We start from the raw sequence: 19,859 nt of genomic DNA on the forward strand, positions 1-19,859 counted from the left end.
ATTATGATATTTTAATGGATCTTGAGTTTCTCATTATATAAAGAGATTTTTTTTAAAAACATATTTTTGGGGGCGCCTGGGTGGCACAGCGGTTAAGCGTCTGCCTTCGGCTCAGGGCGTGATCCCAGCGTTATGGGATCGAGCCCCACATCAGGCTCTTCCGCTATGAGCCTGCTTCTTCCTCTCCCACTCCCCCTACTTGTGTTCCCTCTCTCTCTGGCTGTCTCTAGCTCTGTCAAATAAATAAATAAAATCTTTAAAAAAAATAAATAAATAAAAACATATTTTTGAGTTTGAAAGAACCTAAAACTTTTACAGTTTAATTACCCAACCTAGGAACCAAAAGCAGTTTGTTATTTGTTAATGCATTTATTCAACACTTTATTTAGGAAATGTTTTTACAACTACTATATAACTGTGTCATTCTCCAGCCTCTCTTCTTGAACATTTTCAATAATAGTTCAATTGGTATTTTACTAAGAAGACCACACTCTATCTGTTGTGTTAAGTCTACAGTCTTATGTATCCATTTAATCCTGATATTGTTTTTAGCAGCTACACAATTCATATTGCGTAATTAAAAGGCAGTAATTCTGATTGTGTGGTAATGTCAAATATAACTATGGAGAGTTTAAATCTCCATATTTTTTCCCACTAACTTCCAAGGAATGTTTTTTTTTAAGAAAAAAATTTATTCTTGCCAAATGGAGAACCTGATCACATTTTACAAACTTCAAACTTGAATCGTGTCTACCTTGTTTTCAAAATTGAATGTGTGCCTTCTGGAAAGTAATATTAAAAACAAACTGATAGTTTTTAAAAAGAGGAGTTGAAGACTCATTAGTTTTCCCTTTTTGGTTACTTTGGTATTTTAGTTCCGGCTTATAGAGTACAAACTGAACTGAACTGAAATTCTGTATTCTTTTTCTTGGGGTTGTATCACTTTGCTTCAAATAACATCAGGAGTTTTGTTTGGTTGGTTGGTTGGTTGGTTTTGGTTTTTTTATAATACTCAATTTTTAATGAATATTTTACTCTCTATTAGAAGTAAAATGTATCTTGTGTTAGCAATTGTCTTTAATAATGTTTTCTGATATTCTATAAATAAAACCTCCTTTTCTAAATGTTTGATAATTTGTAGGGTAGAGAAGAATTCTTGAAAAAACTCACACGAGGTAGAGTGGCTAATGGAATGATGATTCAGGTAATCCTAATTTGGTTTCAATATTTTATTCTTCCTTTAATTTGCATTTTACTTAGCATTTTAAATTTGCCTGTAATGAGGCATCTTTTCACTACTTGGTTTGCAAGCCAGCAGTTTTCTCTCCTTAGCTGATGACAGTTGCCCTCTGTGTACGACTAGCAGTGTCTGATCATGCATAAAGAAACTGACCTCCCATACACATATCTCATTTTGTGGCTTAATGGGAATTTCTGCCAGTCTAGTAAAAGGGCAGTGAGATCTTATTCCTAAGTGTCTCTTTAGTTTGCTTTGTGATGATGTTATGTTTTCTTTACTTTTAGTGCCTTTCAATGGAATTTCTTTAACACTGAAAGAAAAATATGCTATGATATTTCTATATAAAGATTTTGAAATTAAATTACTATAACTAGCAAAATCAATTTTAATTTTTTTTATCTTTATCTACCACCTGCATATCCTCTGGAACCAGGGTTGGGTGTTTTGATCCTTGTCATGTTTCTAGAATGCCTCCCTTTCAGAAATACAGAAATATTTAAAATTATGAAAATAAAATCAAGAGGCAAAACAGTTCAAAACAGTGTCATTTTATACACTTATTTGAGATTATCTGGACCTCTGGTCTTCTTTTAAATAAACACAAATTGTGATTTCTTCTGTTAGGAAATTTGGGGTTTTCAAACATATAAAAACAGTGTTCTCTACTTCTATATGCTGATAATGCCAAATTTTCTGATTTATTTTTCTATGAATATATATGTTCAATAATTCTATAATCTTCTAGTCCTTTCTGCTTAATATTTTGTCATTAACTTCTTGTTCATTGGTTTTATTGGATCTTAGATTACAGGAATTACATATATTTCAATATTTGTTGTTAGTGTGCTTTTTAACCTTATTATCTTCCAATACTTACTTAAGAATGTTCGATTTTTATTGTCTATATTAAATTTTTCTCTCATTTTTTCTAATAATAACTATGCATTTTATAATTTTGCTATTTTCTTACCTGTTGCTTTTTATAGTGGCATATTTTTTTAAAAATTTTCAGATAACAACAAACATTACTGCCTGGCTCAGGATTGAGACTCAATAAATGTTTAAATTCTTTTTTAAGTTTTAATTCCAGTCAGTTAACATACAATGAAATATTAGTTTAAGGTGTACAATATAGTGATTCAACAATTCCATATGTCACCCTGTGCTCATTACAAGTGCACTCTTTAATCCCCATGTTTAGATAATTAATAACCGAATGAATTATTTTAAACCTTTGCTGGCAGAAAAATTTGTATTCCATTCAAGAAGAACAGATACTTGAGAGGCAGAAACTTTTGAAAGAGAAAGCAATGTGTGCTCTAGCACTGGCAGAGCTAGAGACACCTCTGATGGAACTAGAAGAAGATGCTATAAGAATCAGAACTATCTACAAAGAACATTCTGATGTAAGCATTTATTATTAATCCAGAAGCTAATTTCCGGGAATATTTAAGTCAATAAGTCATGTATGCGATTTTACATGATTACTTGGAATATTATGATGTCACATAGGAAGACATAAAAGCATGAACAAAGTACATATTTTACGACCACTCAACTGATCTATAGTGGAACTACATAGCAAGACTATTAATGCTATTACTGGAACCCCACAGTTTATATTAGAGTGTACTCAGGAAAAGCAGTTTTCAAATGAATGGGTAGTGATTTATCTGGTGTGATTGCCCACTATGTTAAGTTTAATTCAAAGTCTTCACTGCTTGTTAATAAAATGCTAAAGCTATGTTTGCTCAAATATAAAATATAATGCATCTTGACATTTTTATGGCAAATATTTGATGTATGTAGAAGAAGTTAAGACACCTAGGATGAAAAATAAAGCAAATGTCGATAAAATATTTTCAAAACAACAAGTTTATGGCAGTAACTGATATTGCTAGCCCTTCCCAAAGAAAAATTTAGTAGAAAAATATGTATGCATCATGTCATTAGTCTTTTGGAAAAGTAGAGGGTGTGGTAAGAGTTATATATTCTTGTCCTTAGATGCAGGGAGGACATACATATATTCATTTGGGCCATTTTGGCAACAGGATTTTTTTTCTTTGTAAATGATGATGTAATTTTATATTCTTAGTCTTTAATAATTTTCAGGGTTTTTTTTCAATTTAAAAAGCTTTATGATTTATAAAATGTTCTCATTATGAAAGTTTATTTTGATCTTCAAAGTCTTCCTATGAAATAGCCAAGACAGAGTTTATCTGGATCATAGACTTCAGAAAACTTGGGCCTAAAAGCATGAAGCTACTTGTACCAGACCATAAAACATGGCAACAACAAATTCTGAGTATACTGCTATACTCAGGGCTTGTAATTGCTTATCCTAGAGCTCATGTAATGAATATATGACCAGTACTAACACCTAGTGAGATAAATGATTTTAATAATGGCTCCTCCTTACATTAGTGATAGAAATTTATTAATTGCTTTAAAAGCCTCAGTATAATCATCTGAGTATAATGAATTCCTGAAAAGATTAATGACTTTTATTCCCCCTTATTTTATAGTAGCCATTGTTTTATCTCATAGTTCAGTAATCATTTTTGTTTTTATTATATTTTAATAGTTTATAAATCATAAGAACTATCAGTTTAACACAAACTCTTGAAAACATTAATAAGTTTTTATGTACTTTTGGTAATGATTGCTGACAATTTGTATTTGGAGTTTTAATTCTGGTTAAGATATTTTAAATATCATGGTGAAAATGTACAATTTCTATGTGAGCTTCTTGGTTTTTGTTAGTTAGCTAAAATTGGATAGATTTTGGTTTTCTCCGATAATTCAAATGGACTACTGGGATGTAGATATCATATGTGGTCCTTTTCCTTTATACCAAAATATATATAGTTATTATTAAAATAGTCACTTGGGAACTATTTGGCCTAAACCAGGATAATTGGATTGCAAATGCTGCACATCTTAATTTCTGAATGTCTTCTAGACATTAAATGATATAATTGAGAGGAGAGACTATGTTAAAAGAAATGTGGAAAGAACTAAGCAAAAATTGCAAAGAAAGGGGAAGAAAACCCGTGATGCAATAATAGAAACTGAGGTAAGAAATTTAACATCAAAAATAATTATGAATTTACAACTTCTTTATGTCAATGAAAACTATTCAAGCAAATTTATTTTAGGTGGATGCCTCTCATTTCTAATTGGTTGCTCTATGTCGTTTCTACACACACACACACACACAGGCACACACAGGCACACACACACACACACACACACAACACAGTCTCTGTGTCTTCATTTTTTCTCTCTTACACTGTTTTTCCCATTGTACTAGTGCATCCTCCTGTTAACCTCTCCTACAAAGTAGAGGTAGGAATTTGTATCGTACTAACTAGTACCGTGTTTCTACAGATGAGACCAATATACAGACTGAAACATCTGTTAATATCCAACATCTCAGTTTTACCCTCAAGCTGGTGTGTAGGCAGCATGAACAAATGGTCATATATCAAAGGGCTTCAGGGCTTTTTCCAAATTAGAAATATTTGCTCCCTGAAAATCTTCTTTAATATTCTGTCTTTAGAGAATCACTGGATATGGGGGAGTGGAGATAATCCATTGTCTTTAACTTGCTCTCCTCTGTATATACTTTAAAGGTCACATCAGTTGGATTTGTTGGTGGACAGCATGTTGGCTATGAGATAGAGGTGTAGGTGTAATCATATCATTTTTTAAAAAGTTTGTGCTAGGCCACAAAAGAAATGTAAAAATTATCAAGGAAAATAGTAATAATAATAACAACAGGTACTGGTATTTTACATGTCCTCTGTATACCAGGCATTATTTTAAGTGCTCAGACATATTAACTCATTTCAACCTCATAATAACTCTGTGAAGATTGTGCTATTATTATCCCCATTCTACAGTTGAAGAATCTAATGCCTTGTTTTTGAATTAACTTGTTCAGTTTCACACAGCTCATTAATGGTGGAGTTGAGATTCACTAAATCCAGTGCTGGCATTAGAGTCTGTGCTCCTAACCATTACATTATTCTGGTCAGATCATACAGGTTACTTTTGTTGAATACAATGAAGCAAAATCAGAGCTCAATAGCAAAAAAAGTAGAGCAAAAAGAAAACAGATTACTGGAAATATTTTTTAAATTACATTTTTTTGCATTATCTGCTTCTGTGTTAAGGAATATTTAGAAGCACAAATTATTTATAAATGACTGATGGTAAACTATACAGCAAAATTTATGGAACAGACCAAGGTAATACGTTAGTATTACCAACAAATTATGTTGGTAAGAAAAACTTAAAGTACTTAGCATATCTATAAGGACAGAAGGAAGATAAAAACAGCTATGGGAAAAATTAAAAGAGACATAATTATATATAGTAGTGGAAGAAAGAATGCTATTTTGCATAGAAGTTTGTTTTAAAATTTAGATGAAGTATATAATTTATTTATAAAATACAAATAATGAAAACTGGGTAAAGAGGGAAAATCACAACAAGAGTAGAGTAAAAATTATAGGATAAATGTAATTTATCTATACCACTAACCACAAGAACAAGCACAGGGGTGCCTGGGTGACTCAGTCAGTTAAGCCTCTGACTCTTGATTTCAGTTCAGGTCATGATCTCAGGGTAGTGAGCTTGAGCCCCACATTGGACTCCATGCTGGGCATGGAGCCTACTTGAGATTCTCTTTCTTCCTCTCCCTCTGCCCCTCTCCCCCAGCTTGCACGTATGTGTACTCTCTCTCTCAAAAAGAAAAAAAAAAATCATATACAAAAAAAAAAAAAGAACAAGCCCAAATACTTTACAGGCCTCCTTATAAAAACCAGATACAGACCATAAGAAAGTATTGAAAGCTTCTAAATTCATTCTGTAATAATATAATTCTGAAACTGTAACTGAAAAATACTAGCTTCAAAAAGAAATCTATAGGTGATCTCACTTATGAACACAGATGACAAACTCTTAAATATAGCAGTGAATTGAGTTTTTACAATGTGATTAAAAAGCATGTATTATGCAAAGTAAGATTCCACTGAAGAATGTGAAGATGAGTCAACATAAACAAATGTACAGCTGACACTTGAACAATGCAGGGTTTAGGCGGTGCCAGCCTCCACATAATCGAAAATCCACGTGTAACTTTTGACTCCCCCAAAACTTAACTACTAATAGCCTACTGTTGATTGGAAGCTTTACTGATAACAATAGTTGATTAGCAAATATTTTAGATGCTATAGATATTATATACTATATCCTTATATTAAAGTATGCTGGACAAAAGAAAATGTTATTAGAAAAATCATAAAGAAGAAAAAATACATTTACAGTAGTGTGCTGTGAAAAATCTGCATGTAAGCAGACCTGCACAGGTCAAACCTGTGTTGTTCAAGGATCAACTGTACTAATAAAATTCAGTACATTTACAGAAATGAAAGACAATTAACCTAAAATATTTAATAAAACACTATAGCCAGTAATGATTTTCCAAAAGTCTTTTAACTATGTAGAAATAGAATGAAAACATCCTTACATTGATAATATGTTATAGTGTGTCTACCAGTATTTTCCAGCAAACGTTATACTTAATGGTGAAACATTAAAAGTATTTCCATTAAAATCAGGAACAAAAACATTGAGACAAGCTCCTACTACTCAACATACTACTGTTATTGACAACAAATTACTGGAACACATGTCACGAAGGTAAAACATATGTGTTGAACATGGCAATGGAAAACCACCCGGTTCTCATGTCCACATCTAAATACTAGTTTCCAAAAATATTAACTAAAAATTGCCAAAGGTGGTATGTCTAATAAATATAACAAGTTTCAATGAAAAATATGGCTGAACACTTTCTTTGTGTGTGTGCTCAATATGATAGAAGGTACCAGGAGTTGAAGGGCTAGAGGAGAAGGGTTAATTTTCTTTTATTTTTCTTTCTAATAAGTTTGTCTTTCCATTTACTAGTAAGCACTTGAGATATATTAAACTGTTGGGATTTGCTGGAATTGGGGAAGTAAAAGGAGAGCTTTGTTTACTCAAGAAGTACATCATCTTGTTGGGGAGCAGACAAGGACACAGAGAGCATTAATACACTGTGAGCAAAGCCATGACAGCAGTATAATGAGGTAGAGAAGTGTCATGGAGGAGGAAACCTGACTGAACTAAGGGAATTGGGAAGGTTTTTCAGAGGAAGTTATATCTAAAAATGAGAACTACTAATGGAGTAAATGAAGGTTTAAATACTTAACATTTCTATGATGTTGTGTAGAATAGAGAAGATGTACAAAAAGCCTTAAAAAATTATTGTGACTGGAGGTACTTATTATTATTATCATTATATAATTTTTAAATTGATGAAGAAATGAAGTGACATTTTAGAAACAGGTATTGCTTGCAAAGCAAAGCAATCATGGAATAGTACTATGTGTTTGTGGAATTGCAAGTATTTTGGTATAACCAGAGAGCAGGGAACCTATTATAAAAGTGAAAAGAGATGAAGCTAGTGAGATGGGCAATATACAGGTGAAGAAATGCCTTATGCGCCATGCTGTTGAACCCCAAACTATTGTAATGTCAAACATCGTTAATAGCACTTATTAAGTACTTTTATGCTAATAGGTGTACAAGCCATACTGTAGACCCTGTTTCTGTCTTCTGATAACTTAAGTTCTAAGACAAATAATTTTTAAGACAAATAATTTTATCTTCGCCGCATGGGCCATTACTGAATTATTACTATCTTTACCCCCAAATTAAATCTTAGGCGTAGATTCTAAACTTACTATGTTTAGATAATTTAAAAAATAAATCTAAATAAAAATATTAAAATCTTAAATTCTTAATCTAAAATCTTAAAAAAATCTTAAATAAAAATTAAAAATATAATTTGAAATTAATAATTGAGAATCTGAATATAATCTTTATTACCTAATATTACCTAATATGAAAAATGTTGTATACTAAAACATTAATTAACTGCAGTTCAGATTTTTAGATTCTTCCAGGTCTGGACATGAAAGTACCCCTGGGTTGGAAAGCCTCCAAATTACTGAAGCCTGTGTCCCCCAGGAGAGAGAAAAAATAAGCCAAAGAATGGTCAGATTATAAATGTACTGTTTTATGCTTCTATTCCCATTTGCTCTGGTGGCAGTCAGCATTTATCAAAAGACTTAGAAATGGCCATTGGGGGGAGTCCCCAAACTTTTGCTCACTGCAGATGCGCAGATTTGTACTCCTGATTGACATATGACATCTAACAGCTTCTCTCTAGACTCAGCTCACTATAATGATGTTTCTGATATTTTTGATGCCGTGGAAGGGGATATGCTGTTTACATTTACCAAAGCCTCACTGATGGTACCTATTAAAGTGGCAAAATACCATTTTTTGCTTTTCATTGCTGTTTGCAGGAAGCACACTCTCTCTTTCGTTTAGTGTAGAGTCTTCTGACACCACCTTCAGCACTGCTGAATTGGCTGGTATGGTCTAAGTTGTTGATACCATTGCTTCTGATGTCTTCTGAGTTTCCTGTGAGAATCATCATTCTAGATTAAGGCATGAATTATGGAATCTGACTTAAAATTCAAGTTTAGTGATAGCATGCTGTACCCAGAGTTGTCCATCCTCTTTGACTCCTACCTACTTACACCTCTTCACACTTTTTTGGGGGATTGACTTTTCTCCCAGTAATAATATAATATAATATCCTGTTGGTCACATTGAAGAATCCTAGTCAGCCATCTTTCAACTACATTTATTAAAAACAAGCAAACCAAAAAAACCCCTCATTTATCAGTAGACTAATTCCAGAACTTTCAGAAAAAGAAAGAAACAAAGGGAAGGTATGAAAATCCAAATACAATACCCAGTGTTGAAAGTCATGGACAACAGCAGATTTTTATAGGAAAATAAATATAAAAGATTAACCTTCTTGAAATCTGTAAGAATAGAGAAAGAATCAGAGAGCATATGGGGTAAATGGAAGAAAATAAGAACAAAGGGAGCAGTTGATATCTGAAATCATTTGGGAGAGTAGCACTGATTAGAAGCAATGCCAAATGTGAGGAACAGCATTCAGTAAGTCAGTCATCCAATCAGTAAATCATTCAGTCAATATAAACATCAACAGTCATGAAAGGATCATGCAAAAAATAGAGGCAAAATCAAATCTTTAGTTTGGAATTGCACAGGCCAGCTTTGGGGAAGTGTGCTGGTATTAAATATTGGCTTCTTTTATTTGAAAGATCAGGACAATGTATATCCTTGCCCACCTTCAGTGTACACATTTGAAAACCAGTAATGATATGTTTATATATATATTTTTAAGATTTTATTTATTTGAGAGAGAGAGAGAGGGAGAGAGAGATATGAGCAGGGAGAGGGGTAGAGGGAGAAGCAGACTTCCCCACTGAGCAGGGAGCCCAATGCGGAATTCAAATCCCAGGACTCTGAGATCATGACCTGAGTCAAAGGCAGAGGCTTAACCAACTAAGCCATCCAGGCATCCCATCCACATGTCTATATTTTGGAAGGACATGCCTTTAAGGTGCGCTTGTATAGGGGCATATGGGGGGGAAGACAGTGCAAGGGAGAGAGGGGAAAAGGGAGACAGAGGAAGAGAGATGTGGGGAGAGAGACTATGTAGTTCTAAGCCATCTTTTAGACAATCTCATCAGATGTAACTATGGAGAAGAGAAAACATAAACCTAAGTTGTTACTTACACTGATAATAAGTTACTGTTTGCTTTTAATTGTTTACATGGCCAGATGTAATTGTGGCCTTAAGTTGCAAGGATTTGAAAATTCTAGTATTTAAAATGAAACATCCTTGAATTTATTTTCCAGGATAAACGCTCAATAATTTTTAGAGAAATAGAGAACACTAAAAGTAAAACAATTATTTATCATTCAAAAATAGATCAATTGAATAAAAAATTAAAAGAAAAAGAGAAAGAAAATATTATTTTTGCTCAGACACTTGGGAGTTTAAAGTAAGTACTTAAATTTTATCAAAATATTAAATGTTCAATTATTATTTATAAAAGAGATAAGACCAAATTTCTTTAAGGTTTATTCTTAAAATGGTCCATTATTTCCCATCATTATTTTATGTGGAGTAGCACATGTGATATTTGATTATTTTGGTTTAAACACATAAATTGTGGGGGCGCCTGGGTGGCTCAGTCAATTAAGCGTCAGACTCTTGGGCTCAGGTCTTGATCTCAGGTTTGTGAGTTTTAGTGCCACGTTGGGCTCCACCCTGGGCGTGGTGCCTACATAAAAAACAAACAAACATAAATTGCGTTCATTTTTTATTATTCCCCTGGGTTTTTTTTTTAAAGATTTTATTTATTTTTTGAGAGAGAGAGAGAGAGAGAGAGGGAGAGAGCATGAACAGGGAAGAGAATGAGAAGCAGACTCCCCGCTGAACAGGGCACCCCAGGCAGGGCTCAATCCCAGGACCCTGGGATCATGACCTGAACCAAAGGCAGACACTTAACCGACTGAGCCACCCAGGTGCCCCACTCTAGGTTTATTCTTATTTGAATAACTGGCAATGTTTGTTCTTTTCCAAGTATAAGAACTTTTATTAATTATGAAATTAATAATCTTTCCTGCTAATTTCGGTATTTCTCACTCACATGACACGGTTAATAATATATGGTTTTTCACCCAACATTTTTTGTTAAGTTTTGAGCTAATCTTTTAGAAATAGATATTCTGCAAAACCTTATGTAATTTGTTCATATTTATTGTCTTCAGAAACCTCTTATTTGGTCCCTTTACTAATCAGGGGGATACCTAACAAGGTTTAGTAAGGTCTTTCACTCAGAGAATGATCGTACTCTAAGACCTTTAGTGTTTCCATAAGACCCTCACTTAGAACTTAAATATTTTTCCTTTAATCCTTTTGGTTCTTACTTTTCTATTTTGTAATACATTGAGAACAGAGCTTGACGGACTACGGGAAGAATATGCATTGGTCACACTTAGGAATTATAGTTTGATTTAAATACGAAGGCTAACACAGCATTAGCAAAATCATAGCACTTGAGGGATAAAATGTCAGAAAAACAGTTATCCACAGCTTGATTACCATACCATCATAGAGTCAAGTCAGTGCACTCAACAAGGATTTATGTAATTGTTACTACAGGGTAAAAACTTATGTTAAAAATGATCATACAGCTTTATCTGAAAAATACAGTCATATTCAGTATATCGTGTAAGAAAGCAAGGAGATATGTTTATTTCGAAAGATATTCACGTTATTTAACATCTGTAAGAATATTTTGAGGCTCAGTGGTATAAGTCTAAAATTATATAATTCACATTAAACTTATAAAGTTTTAGTTTAAGAGTTAGTGAATTTCTTTTCTTTGGAATTCTTGTCATTTCAATTCTAACATTTTCTTCTATTCTGTGGCTAGATTATATTGCTTTGGGGACAAGAGTAGTCACCATGTCCCAGTGAATGAATTCCTTCTCTAAACCTGACAAAATTTTGCCTTCTCACAGGAAAGGGAGAAAAAGAATAGTTGATGCTGTGACATTGTTTATAGATTTATTAATTAACAATGATGATGGATAGTGTCAAATAATATTTGGAAAGGAAGATTATTGCAAATAAACTGTATTAGTAGTAATCTACTGGTATTTTCAATAGGTGACTGTATCAAGTTAATCATTACTTATTAAGAACCCACAGTGTGCCTAGTGCCAGACACCAAGAACAAAGAAATGACAAATGGGAAAATGCACCTTCAAGTATCTGAAGATAATTTTAGAAATATAAATTTGCATATGCAAAATGATTAAAATATGGTGATTAGAATAATAGCAATTAAAGCTGTCCTTGACTCTAATTTTTACAACTGTTTCTTAATTAGAATGTGAAAGGATTTAGACCAAGACCCATATGACATATGACTTCAGAGTTTATTCTTTTTATCACTATGAGAAAGGAAACACTTATTTTCATGCATAGATATACATATAAACATATATAGTCTATATAATGTATGTATGTGTGTGTATAATTAACTAATAAATATGCCATGTTGAATATAATCCAATCTCAAAATATTTAGTGTAGAGAACAAAGTATTTGTGGTCAAGATACAGTGATGTTTGCTGGGAGCAACTATGAGAATTTTTTGGCTCTGGTCATATTAGTTCTTCCCCATGTGAATTTCGTGGTTTCTATGTTCCATAATATTGATATTAGTGAATATTTATAGAGGATATCACATAAGAATTTGGATGTTTTTGGTATGAATGATGAAGTGGAAAAAACATGGGCAAGACAGATAAAAGGGAAGGACCTTATTCTATTTAGAAGGTGAGGCTCACATCTAAAAATGTGAACAAAAACATTTTCAAATTTCTGATAATAGCCATAGTAGAGAAAGAGAGAAAAAAAATGAGTATTTAGTGTTGGAGCTGCTGCATCAAACAGAGTAAGACAAAACTGGATTTGCATTCTGGTTCTGTTATTTACTAATTAGCTAATTATGGTGAAGTTTAGTTTCCTCATCTGTAAATTGCTATAGTGATAATTCTTTCATAGGTTTGTTATTGTATTAAATTAGATAGTCTATTCAAAGCACTTGAACATTTCAGCCCCTCAGAAACTTAGTCCTGCTGCCTTTTTACCTAACTGTGCAAATGACTCAATTTTCTATACCAGCAGAGATAAAAACAAATATGGGTAACATAAGACAGTGCTGAGCTTTTGCAGCTCTGTTTATTCTGCACTCTGTGTTACTGATCAACTCTGGCAATTATTTCTAAAGTGTATTTGTTTTCATTATTGTTTTAGCCACTTTTTGATGCTTTTTCTATTAGTGTTTTTCCTTATTTAAATAAAAATAATTTAACCTGTGTCAGTATATACTTAGTTACAAATGACAAAATACGCACACACATACACAAACAAATGTATTCACACAACAGCTTAAACTAAACAATAGGGAAATGTGTCATATTATATAACAGGGACCGTTGGGTAGGGTAAGCTGCAGAATTGGTTGATATTAGTGAATCGGCAGCTCGGCACTAGGTACTCATTTTTTTCTCTCTCCACTATGTCCATTGTCATCAAGTTTGAAAACATGGCTCATTCACATTTAGTGGATGTTCAGCCTTTTCTGTGTGGAATTAGGTCCTTGTCTTTCATCTTATTAGTCTATACTAATATATATGTTCACTTCTAAATAATTAGCCCCATGCTAATTGGCTTAATCTAATTATAATGTATCTCTGGTGTTATATGCTACATGGAAGAGGGTTTCTTTTAGAATGACAACAAAATAGAGGCATGCTGGGTGGGCACCCAAGAGAATCCACTAAATTTCTCCAGAGATTTTCTTCCAACTGGATCATTTAGAAGTCGTTCCATGGAGGTAGGCCTATGGAAAGGATTAGGGCATTTTCCCAAAGCCCTTCAGTTCTAAGACTTCTCAATATTGGCTCTCTTAAAATGTATCACAAATGTATTTTAAAAAATAAAATAGGAATTGATTAGTGGAAAACACAATTCTTTCTTTATAGGAACGAATTTATAACCATGAGATATAAAAGGGAGCACGCACAAGGTGTGTTTGATCATCTCATAAGTGAGAAAAAAATCTACGAAGAGAGAATCTATGAGGAAGAACAGAGATATCGAACACTCGTTACCATGAGGCAAAAAACTCTGGCAGATATTAAAGTGAGTATTATTTTTGGACTGTCTTATAATGAAGGAAATATAGTGATAGTCAACTAGCAGCTAGTTTAAGGCACTCATTTTTCATCTTGAGGTCGCAAAGATGTTTAAAATCTAAAAACTTCTTAGGTAATATCATAGTATACTTTTATATGCTATTTTTGATCCAGATAGTTATATATCCAATTATTATATATATTCATATACTCAATTACTTTTTTCCTTTTTACGTTTTCAAAGACATTGTTTAATTCATTTAAAAAAATGGAACAAATATAATTAAACAAACATGTCAGTGAATGAACATACCATCTATAGAGTTATTTCTGTGATCCTTCCTATAGGAAAGTATTAATAAAAGAACAATAATTTTATTAATAATGGTGTTAAGCAATATTCTTCCATTTTAAATATGGCTATTACATAGAAAAAGGGTATTTGGGGAGGAGGGGGTCTAAAAATATGAAAATAATTGGTGCCATCTAGTGGCAATAAATGATGCCTCCTCTTGAAGAAGTTCCTGAAACACTGATGGCTAAATCTCAAGATTTGTGATATATGAATGGACTGGGGAGGCTTAGACTCAAATGCACCCCTCAAAAAGAGAAGGCTTAAGTTATTTACTGATTTCAGCATCATTCTCTACCTCATATTTTATCACAGCAGTAGAATTAGCTGTTTGAATTCAACCACATTTTCCAATCGTACTGGTGCTGAGAACACAGTGGGATCTCAATAATCATTTATTGACTGGCATTTCAGCACTTTAATGGAACAATAATAATTAGTGAAATGGCAAAATATGGTCAGCAGGAGAGAGACAAAGAAAAGATCCTGTATTAACTAGCCTCTCAGAAATGGAGATTGGTATTTTTTTCATCCAAAATTTTGTCTCTGCTGTCCCATTCTGAAATGTACTTACCTCCAGCCACTTGTCACATCACATGGTTTTGTGTTTTGTCCTTAACACCAGTCTCTGTCTGAACTTGTTTTGTTCATTCGTTTTTACTTTTTTTTTTTTTTTTGTCTGCCTGCATCTTGCAATACTAATGTATTGTCAGTGAGGACGGAGATTTTCTGTCACATTCTCCTCTATATCCTAAAAGCTCAGAACCATGCCTGGCACAAGGGAGGCACTCAGTGAATACTCATTGAATGACTGAATGAATAAATGGATAAACATAAGCTTTTTTGGTAATTTTGCTGTCCACATGCATGGTAATGCCTGAAAGCAGGAGCATTTCAGAGATACTTTCCATACTGCGCCAGCCTGATACTTTGGTTGAATACTCATGTTGTATGCAAAAGCTGAATCTCTCCCTTTCTTTGTCGTTCTCATTCTCCCTCTCTCCTTGATAATACATGAGATATTTGCCATCCAGTCTGTTCTCTCTTGATGAAAATGATTACATTGTCTATTGCTTTCTAGCAATTAAGGATTCTGCTAAATATCTGAATAATACTTCTTAAGTAACCTTTAATTTATATGAAATTGTCTCTTATAAGCTCTTGGATAGCTCTTTGTTATGGATTTACCCTATGTGACCAGAAGCATAGTTTGAACATGCATAGTTTAGAAATTAATTATCTCATCATTAGTGGCACTATTTATGATTATGATCAGTTATTGGCATTAAATAGTGAAAAGACAATGTGATTTTTCATATAAAACTAATCTCATCCCTGTTTTGAAATTGGATGACATAAAAATTTGTAAATATGTATGTAACATGAAGCATTCCCATAAAGAAACAAGTTTCATTAGGCATCGTTATAAATGTGGTATTACTGATCTGGGCTGTCCCCTCTGGGCAAAAGAATTGATCACAATTATGGATCATCTGAAGGAATTGTTTAATAAAAGACTATAAAAGCCACAGTACAATTAACTGGGAATGTAAGAAAACATGCCATAGAATTAGAAATACAAACAGCCAATAAAATGGTTTAAGAAGAAAAATATGCAAACTTCAGATAGCATGCAATATAGTTCTGGAGTTAAAATCAACCTTTTTTGGTAGGTAGTTCCATATCAGATATCTTCAAATGGCAGATTTTTTTAATGTTAAATGGAGTTTTTATTAACTGCCTATAATTTGCAAATGCAATTAAGATTAAAATTTCAGTATAGCATATTCATCAAAGTACTATAGCTCTAGCTACTGATCTTCCTTTTTTGTTACTGGAAAGATCCAAACAAAACTGGAGTTTCAGGTATTTTAATCTTTAATTTTAATCTCTTGTTAGCCATCCTCAGAAGTCCCACTGCTTTTATGTCAGTGCCTTTCTCTAGTGCTTTTTCTATAACCTTGCTCTTCTTATAATTTAGGGTATGATGTGAGAAGGGTATAATGGATTACATTGTATCTTTGGCAGACAGAACAATTTCCAAATTTAGTTCTTAAAGACATAATCTCCCAATATTGTAGAATTTATTAGTTTTTATTTGGCTTCATATTTATATTTCAGTCTCAGGAAATACTTATAACAGTCCTATATTTGGCTATTAAATCATTTCTTGACCCTTTCATGTGGAAAATTCTTAGCTTAATACAGAGGCAGTGATTCACTGCCTCATTAGACAACCAGGTACAGCAATAGTAAAAATCAGAAACAAATTTAATCTCTGAACTAATTTTAAAGATTATTACAATTTTAAAAATTATTCTCCTATTGTCCACTCATCACTTCATTCACACAACTAGTTCAAGGCACTCAGTGTTGGATGACCAAAACCCTAGCCTCAATTTTCAAGATGCAATCAGCAGAAAGATGGAAGATGTGAAAAACAAACTTGAATATAGTAACAGTGCACAAATTATATACAATAAATTGTGTCACTGGCCCAGTGACCTGATACATTAGGTATGATTAAAATAAAATAAAAACAATTATGTATTCTGTGATCTTAATAGTGGGAAATAAATGTGTGAAAAACCTGGAAACATTAAGAACTGAGCAGTGAACCTCCTAGGCAAGAATAATTTGCCTTAATGTTAATTTTCTTGCCACCAAAAGATTTTAAAATAACATGACATTTTTAAAAATTAGGAACATGGTTTGCATAACATTTTTAATAATTCTGATAGATTGAGCATCAATCACATTAATATTAATTAGGTTCATCATATTGCTTTTTTAAAGCAACTTGTTCAAATCTATGGCTCTTTGAGGACTGAACATTTTCATTTGAAGACTGGTAACAAAAGACTGCTAATTTTATACTGGGGAACACTTCAAATTTTTGCACAGACCCAGGGCTACAATGATCGCAGGTACTTAGAAATCAGGAGAGAGTAACACTAGGATGTAAAGAAAAGATTTAACATGAATATAAGTGATTCCCAAATATAAAGTTAATGTACTTTGGATGTTTGCTTAGAGCATGATCCATTAAACAAGGAAGAAGCCTCTCTTCTTTTTTGCATCCATCTCCAGCATCATGCTATATCTTGCAGATATGTCCCAGAATTTCTACTAATACTACATTAAAGCACTATATATGAAGTTTGAATAGGCTTTTTATTTTTTGAACTGGAAGTCAATCACCATTTTTAGCTTTTTTTCCCCCAACTACCTAGAGGCACCTAGTAAAAATCACTTGGCCATAATCCATTGCAGTTTTTCTGTACTTTGTGTTTTTTTTACATTATTGTGAATAATACTCTATGAACATACTTTGGATGTTATGATTTTTTCCAGGTAACATTAATTTCCTAGTGGGACTGCCGCTTTTGAAATTTCTCCCCCCTCCCCACTGCAGAGTAATAGCATAAATATATGATTATTCTCTTTTAGTCAATTAAAGTAATTATAGTATGAGTTTCCAAATATCAGACTGCATTCTTAAGTATACCTAATTGGTTATGCTTTATTAAAATTGTAATACATTACTGGATTCAATTTGCAACCATTTAATGCTGAATATCTGTTGGTCTATAGTTCTTCTATTTTGTATTTTGTTCAAGATATTGGTATCAGAGATTTACAAGAGTTTTTCAAATGAAATAAGAAGGTTTTCTTTTTTTTCTTTGTTAAATAGCATCACACATTTCAGTTCCTTAAAGCCTTGAGATATTCTCCCATGATACTATCAAGATATGTGAGGAGTGTAGAGATTTTGCCTCACTTGCAAGCTAACAAGTTAGCCTGCCATAGTTTCACAGATGCTGGGGGAAGGCATGAAACTCCTGGGTGAGAAGCAGAGATTTTATTACTTCCTATACAACAGCAGTGTGAGCTTCATGTTTGCATAGGTTCTCCTTGGCTCCAAGTCTCGTGGGATAATGGGATAGTAGTCAGATGGATGCTACATAACAAGGAGTTTTTATCACAGCTGATGAACTTGGAATGTAGGAAAGCCCCAGTTTTTTATGGAAGCTTCTAGCAAATATGCCCAGCCTTTGCTCCAGAGGAAGTCCTTACATTTGCTATGCAATCTTAAAAAGGTAGTTCTGGATAAAAGTTGTCATAAGTGTATAAACAGGATGGTGAATGCCCCCCCCCCAACATATATTATCTGAGCTTGACTCTTTTCTGAAGAGAAACATTTTAAAATTTATTCAGTTTGTTCTTTGGTTTTTGCATGATTAATGTTTTCTAATTCTTGAGTCAATATGGTAAAGCTATATTTTTCTAGAAAAGAGGATTTTCATGGTTTTCAAATTTATTATCATTAAGTTATATGAAATATATATTTTTCATTTCTTCTGCTTCTGTAGTCATATTCTTTTCTCATGCACCAGACTTTTTTTTCTTTTCCTTGATTTACCTTTTAAATTTTTGAGTTAGAGTTGTTTTTCCACACACTCCAAATTCTGATTTATTCATAATGATTATTTTTGTTCTTTAAGTCATTAGTTTTAGCTTTTTTCTTTGTTAACTATTCTTTTTGACTGATTTTTATAATTTTATTTTGTTTCTTTTCCTTTTTTTTAGCAAGTTGAGTCGAATACTTTAGTTTTTTCTTTCTCACTTAAAATGAAAAGCAAACCTGAAAAATGACCAAGTAGTCTCTGAATGCAATTTTGGCAGTTGTAATATGTTGCACTCTCTGATATTGGTCTTGGCAATGATTTTTTGCATATGAACACAAAAAGCACATGAAACAAATGCAAAAATAAACAAGTAGGACTACAGCAAACTGAAAATCTTCTCCACAGAAAAATAAATAATGAATAAATTGAAAAGACTAAATGGCAGAAAATATTTACAAGCTATATCTCTGGTAAGGGGTTAATATCAAAAATAGATAAGTAACTCATACAACTCAATGGCAAAAAAAAAAAAAAAAAAAAAAAGCCCAGAAATAATCCTATTAAAAATGGTCAAAAGGCCAGAATAGACATTTTTCCAAAGAAGTATACAGATGACCAACAGATAAATGAAAAGGTGCTCAACATCACAAATCATCAGGAAAATGCAAATTAAAACCACAATGAGATACCATCTCTTACCTGTTAGGATGCCATTTATTAAAACACAAGAGATAACAAGTATTGCTAAAGATGTAAAGAAAAGGGAACCCTATATATTGTTAGTAGGAATGTCAGTTGGTACAGCCATATGGAAAATATTGTGGAGATTTTCTTAAAAATTAAAAACCAGAAATCCATTAATTCAGCAGTCTCATTTCTAGGTATATATCTGAAGGAGACAATCAGTATCTAAAAGAGATACCTGACTCTCATGTTCATTGGTACATTATTCACAGTAGCCAACATATGGAAACAATCTAAATGTCTGTCAATGTATGAATGGATAAAAAAGGATAGATAGATAGATAGATAGATAGATAGATAGATATTCCATATATAATGCGATACTTGCCATTTTCAATAAGATAGATGAACCTAAAGGACATTATGCTAAGTGAAATAAGCCAAAGAAAGACAAATG

The 19,859-nt window shown here is 32.7% G+C and overlaps 1 protein-coding gene across 1 annotated transcript in view; it reads left to right on the forward strand.

The window, feature by feature from the left end:
* CCDC178 (coiled-coil domain containing 178) overlaps nt 1-19,859 on the forward strand; it is a 374,996-nt gene that overhangs the window by 126,982 nt on the left and 228,155 nt on the right. The window contains 5 exon segments of the mRNA XM_057313270.1: nt 1,142-1,204; nt 2,485-2,646; nt 4,203-4,316; nt 10,097-10,242; nt 13,805-13,964. Coding sequence (XP_057169253.1) covers nt 1,142-1,204; nt 2,485-2,646; nt 4,203-4,316; nt 10,097-10,242; nt 13,805-13,964 — 645 coding nt within the window.

This window comes from Ursus arctos, unplaced genomic scaffold, assembly GCF_023065955.2.
Source record: "Ursus arctos isolate Adak ecotype North America unplaced genomic scaffold, UrsArc2.0 scaffold_17, whole genome shotgun sequence".
NCBI lineage: Eukaryota > Metazoa > Chordata > Mammalia > Carnivora > Ursidae > Ursus > Ursus arctos.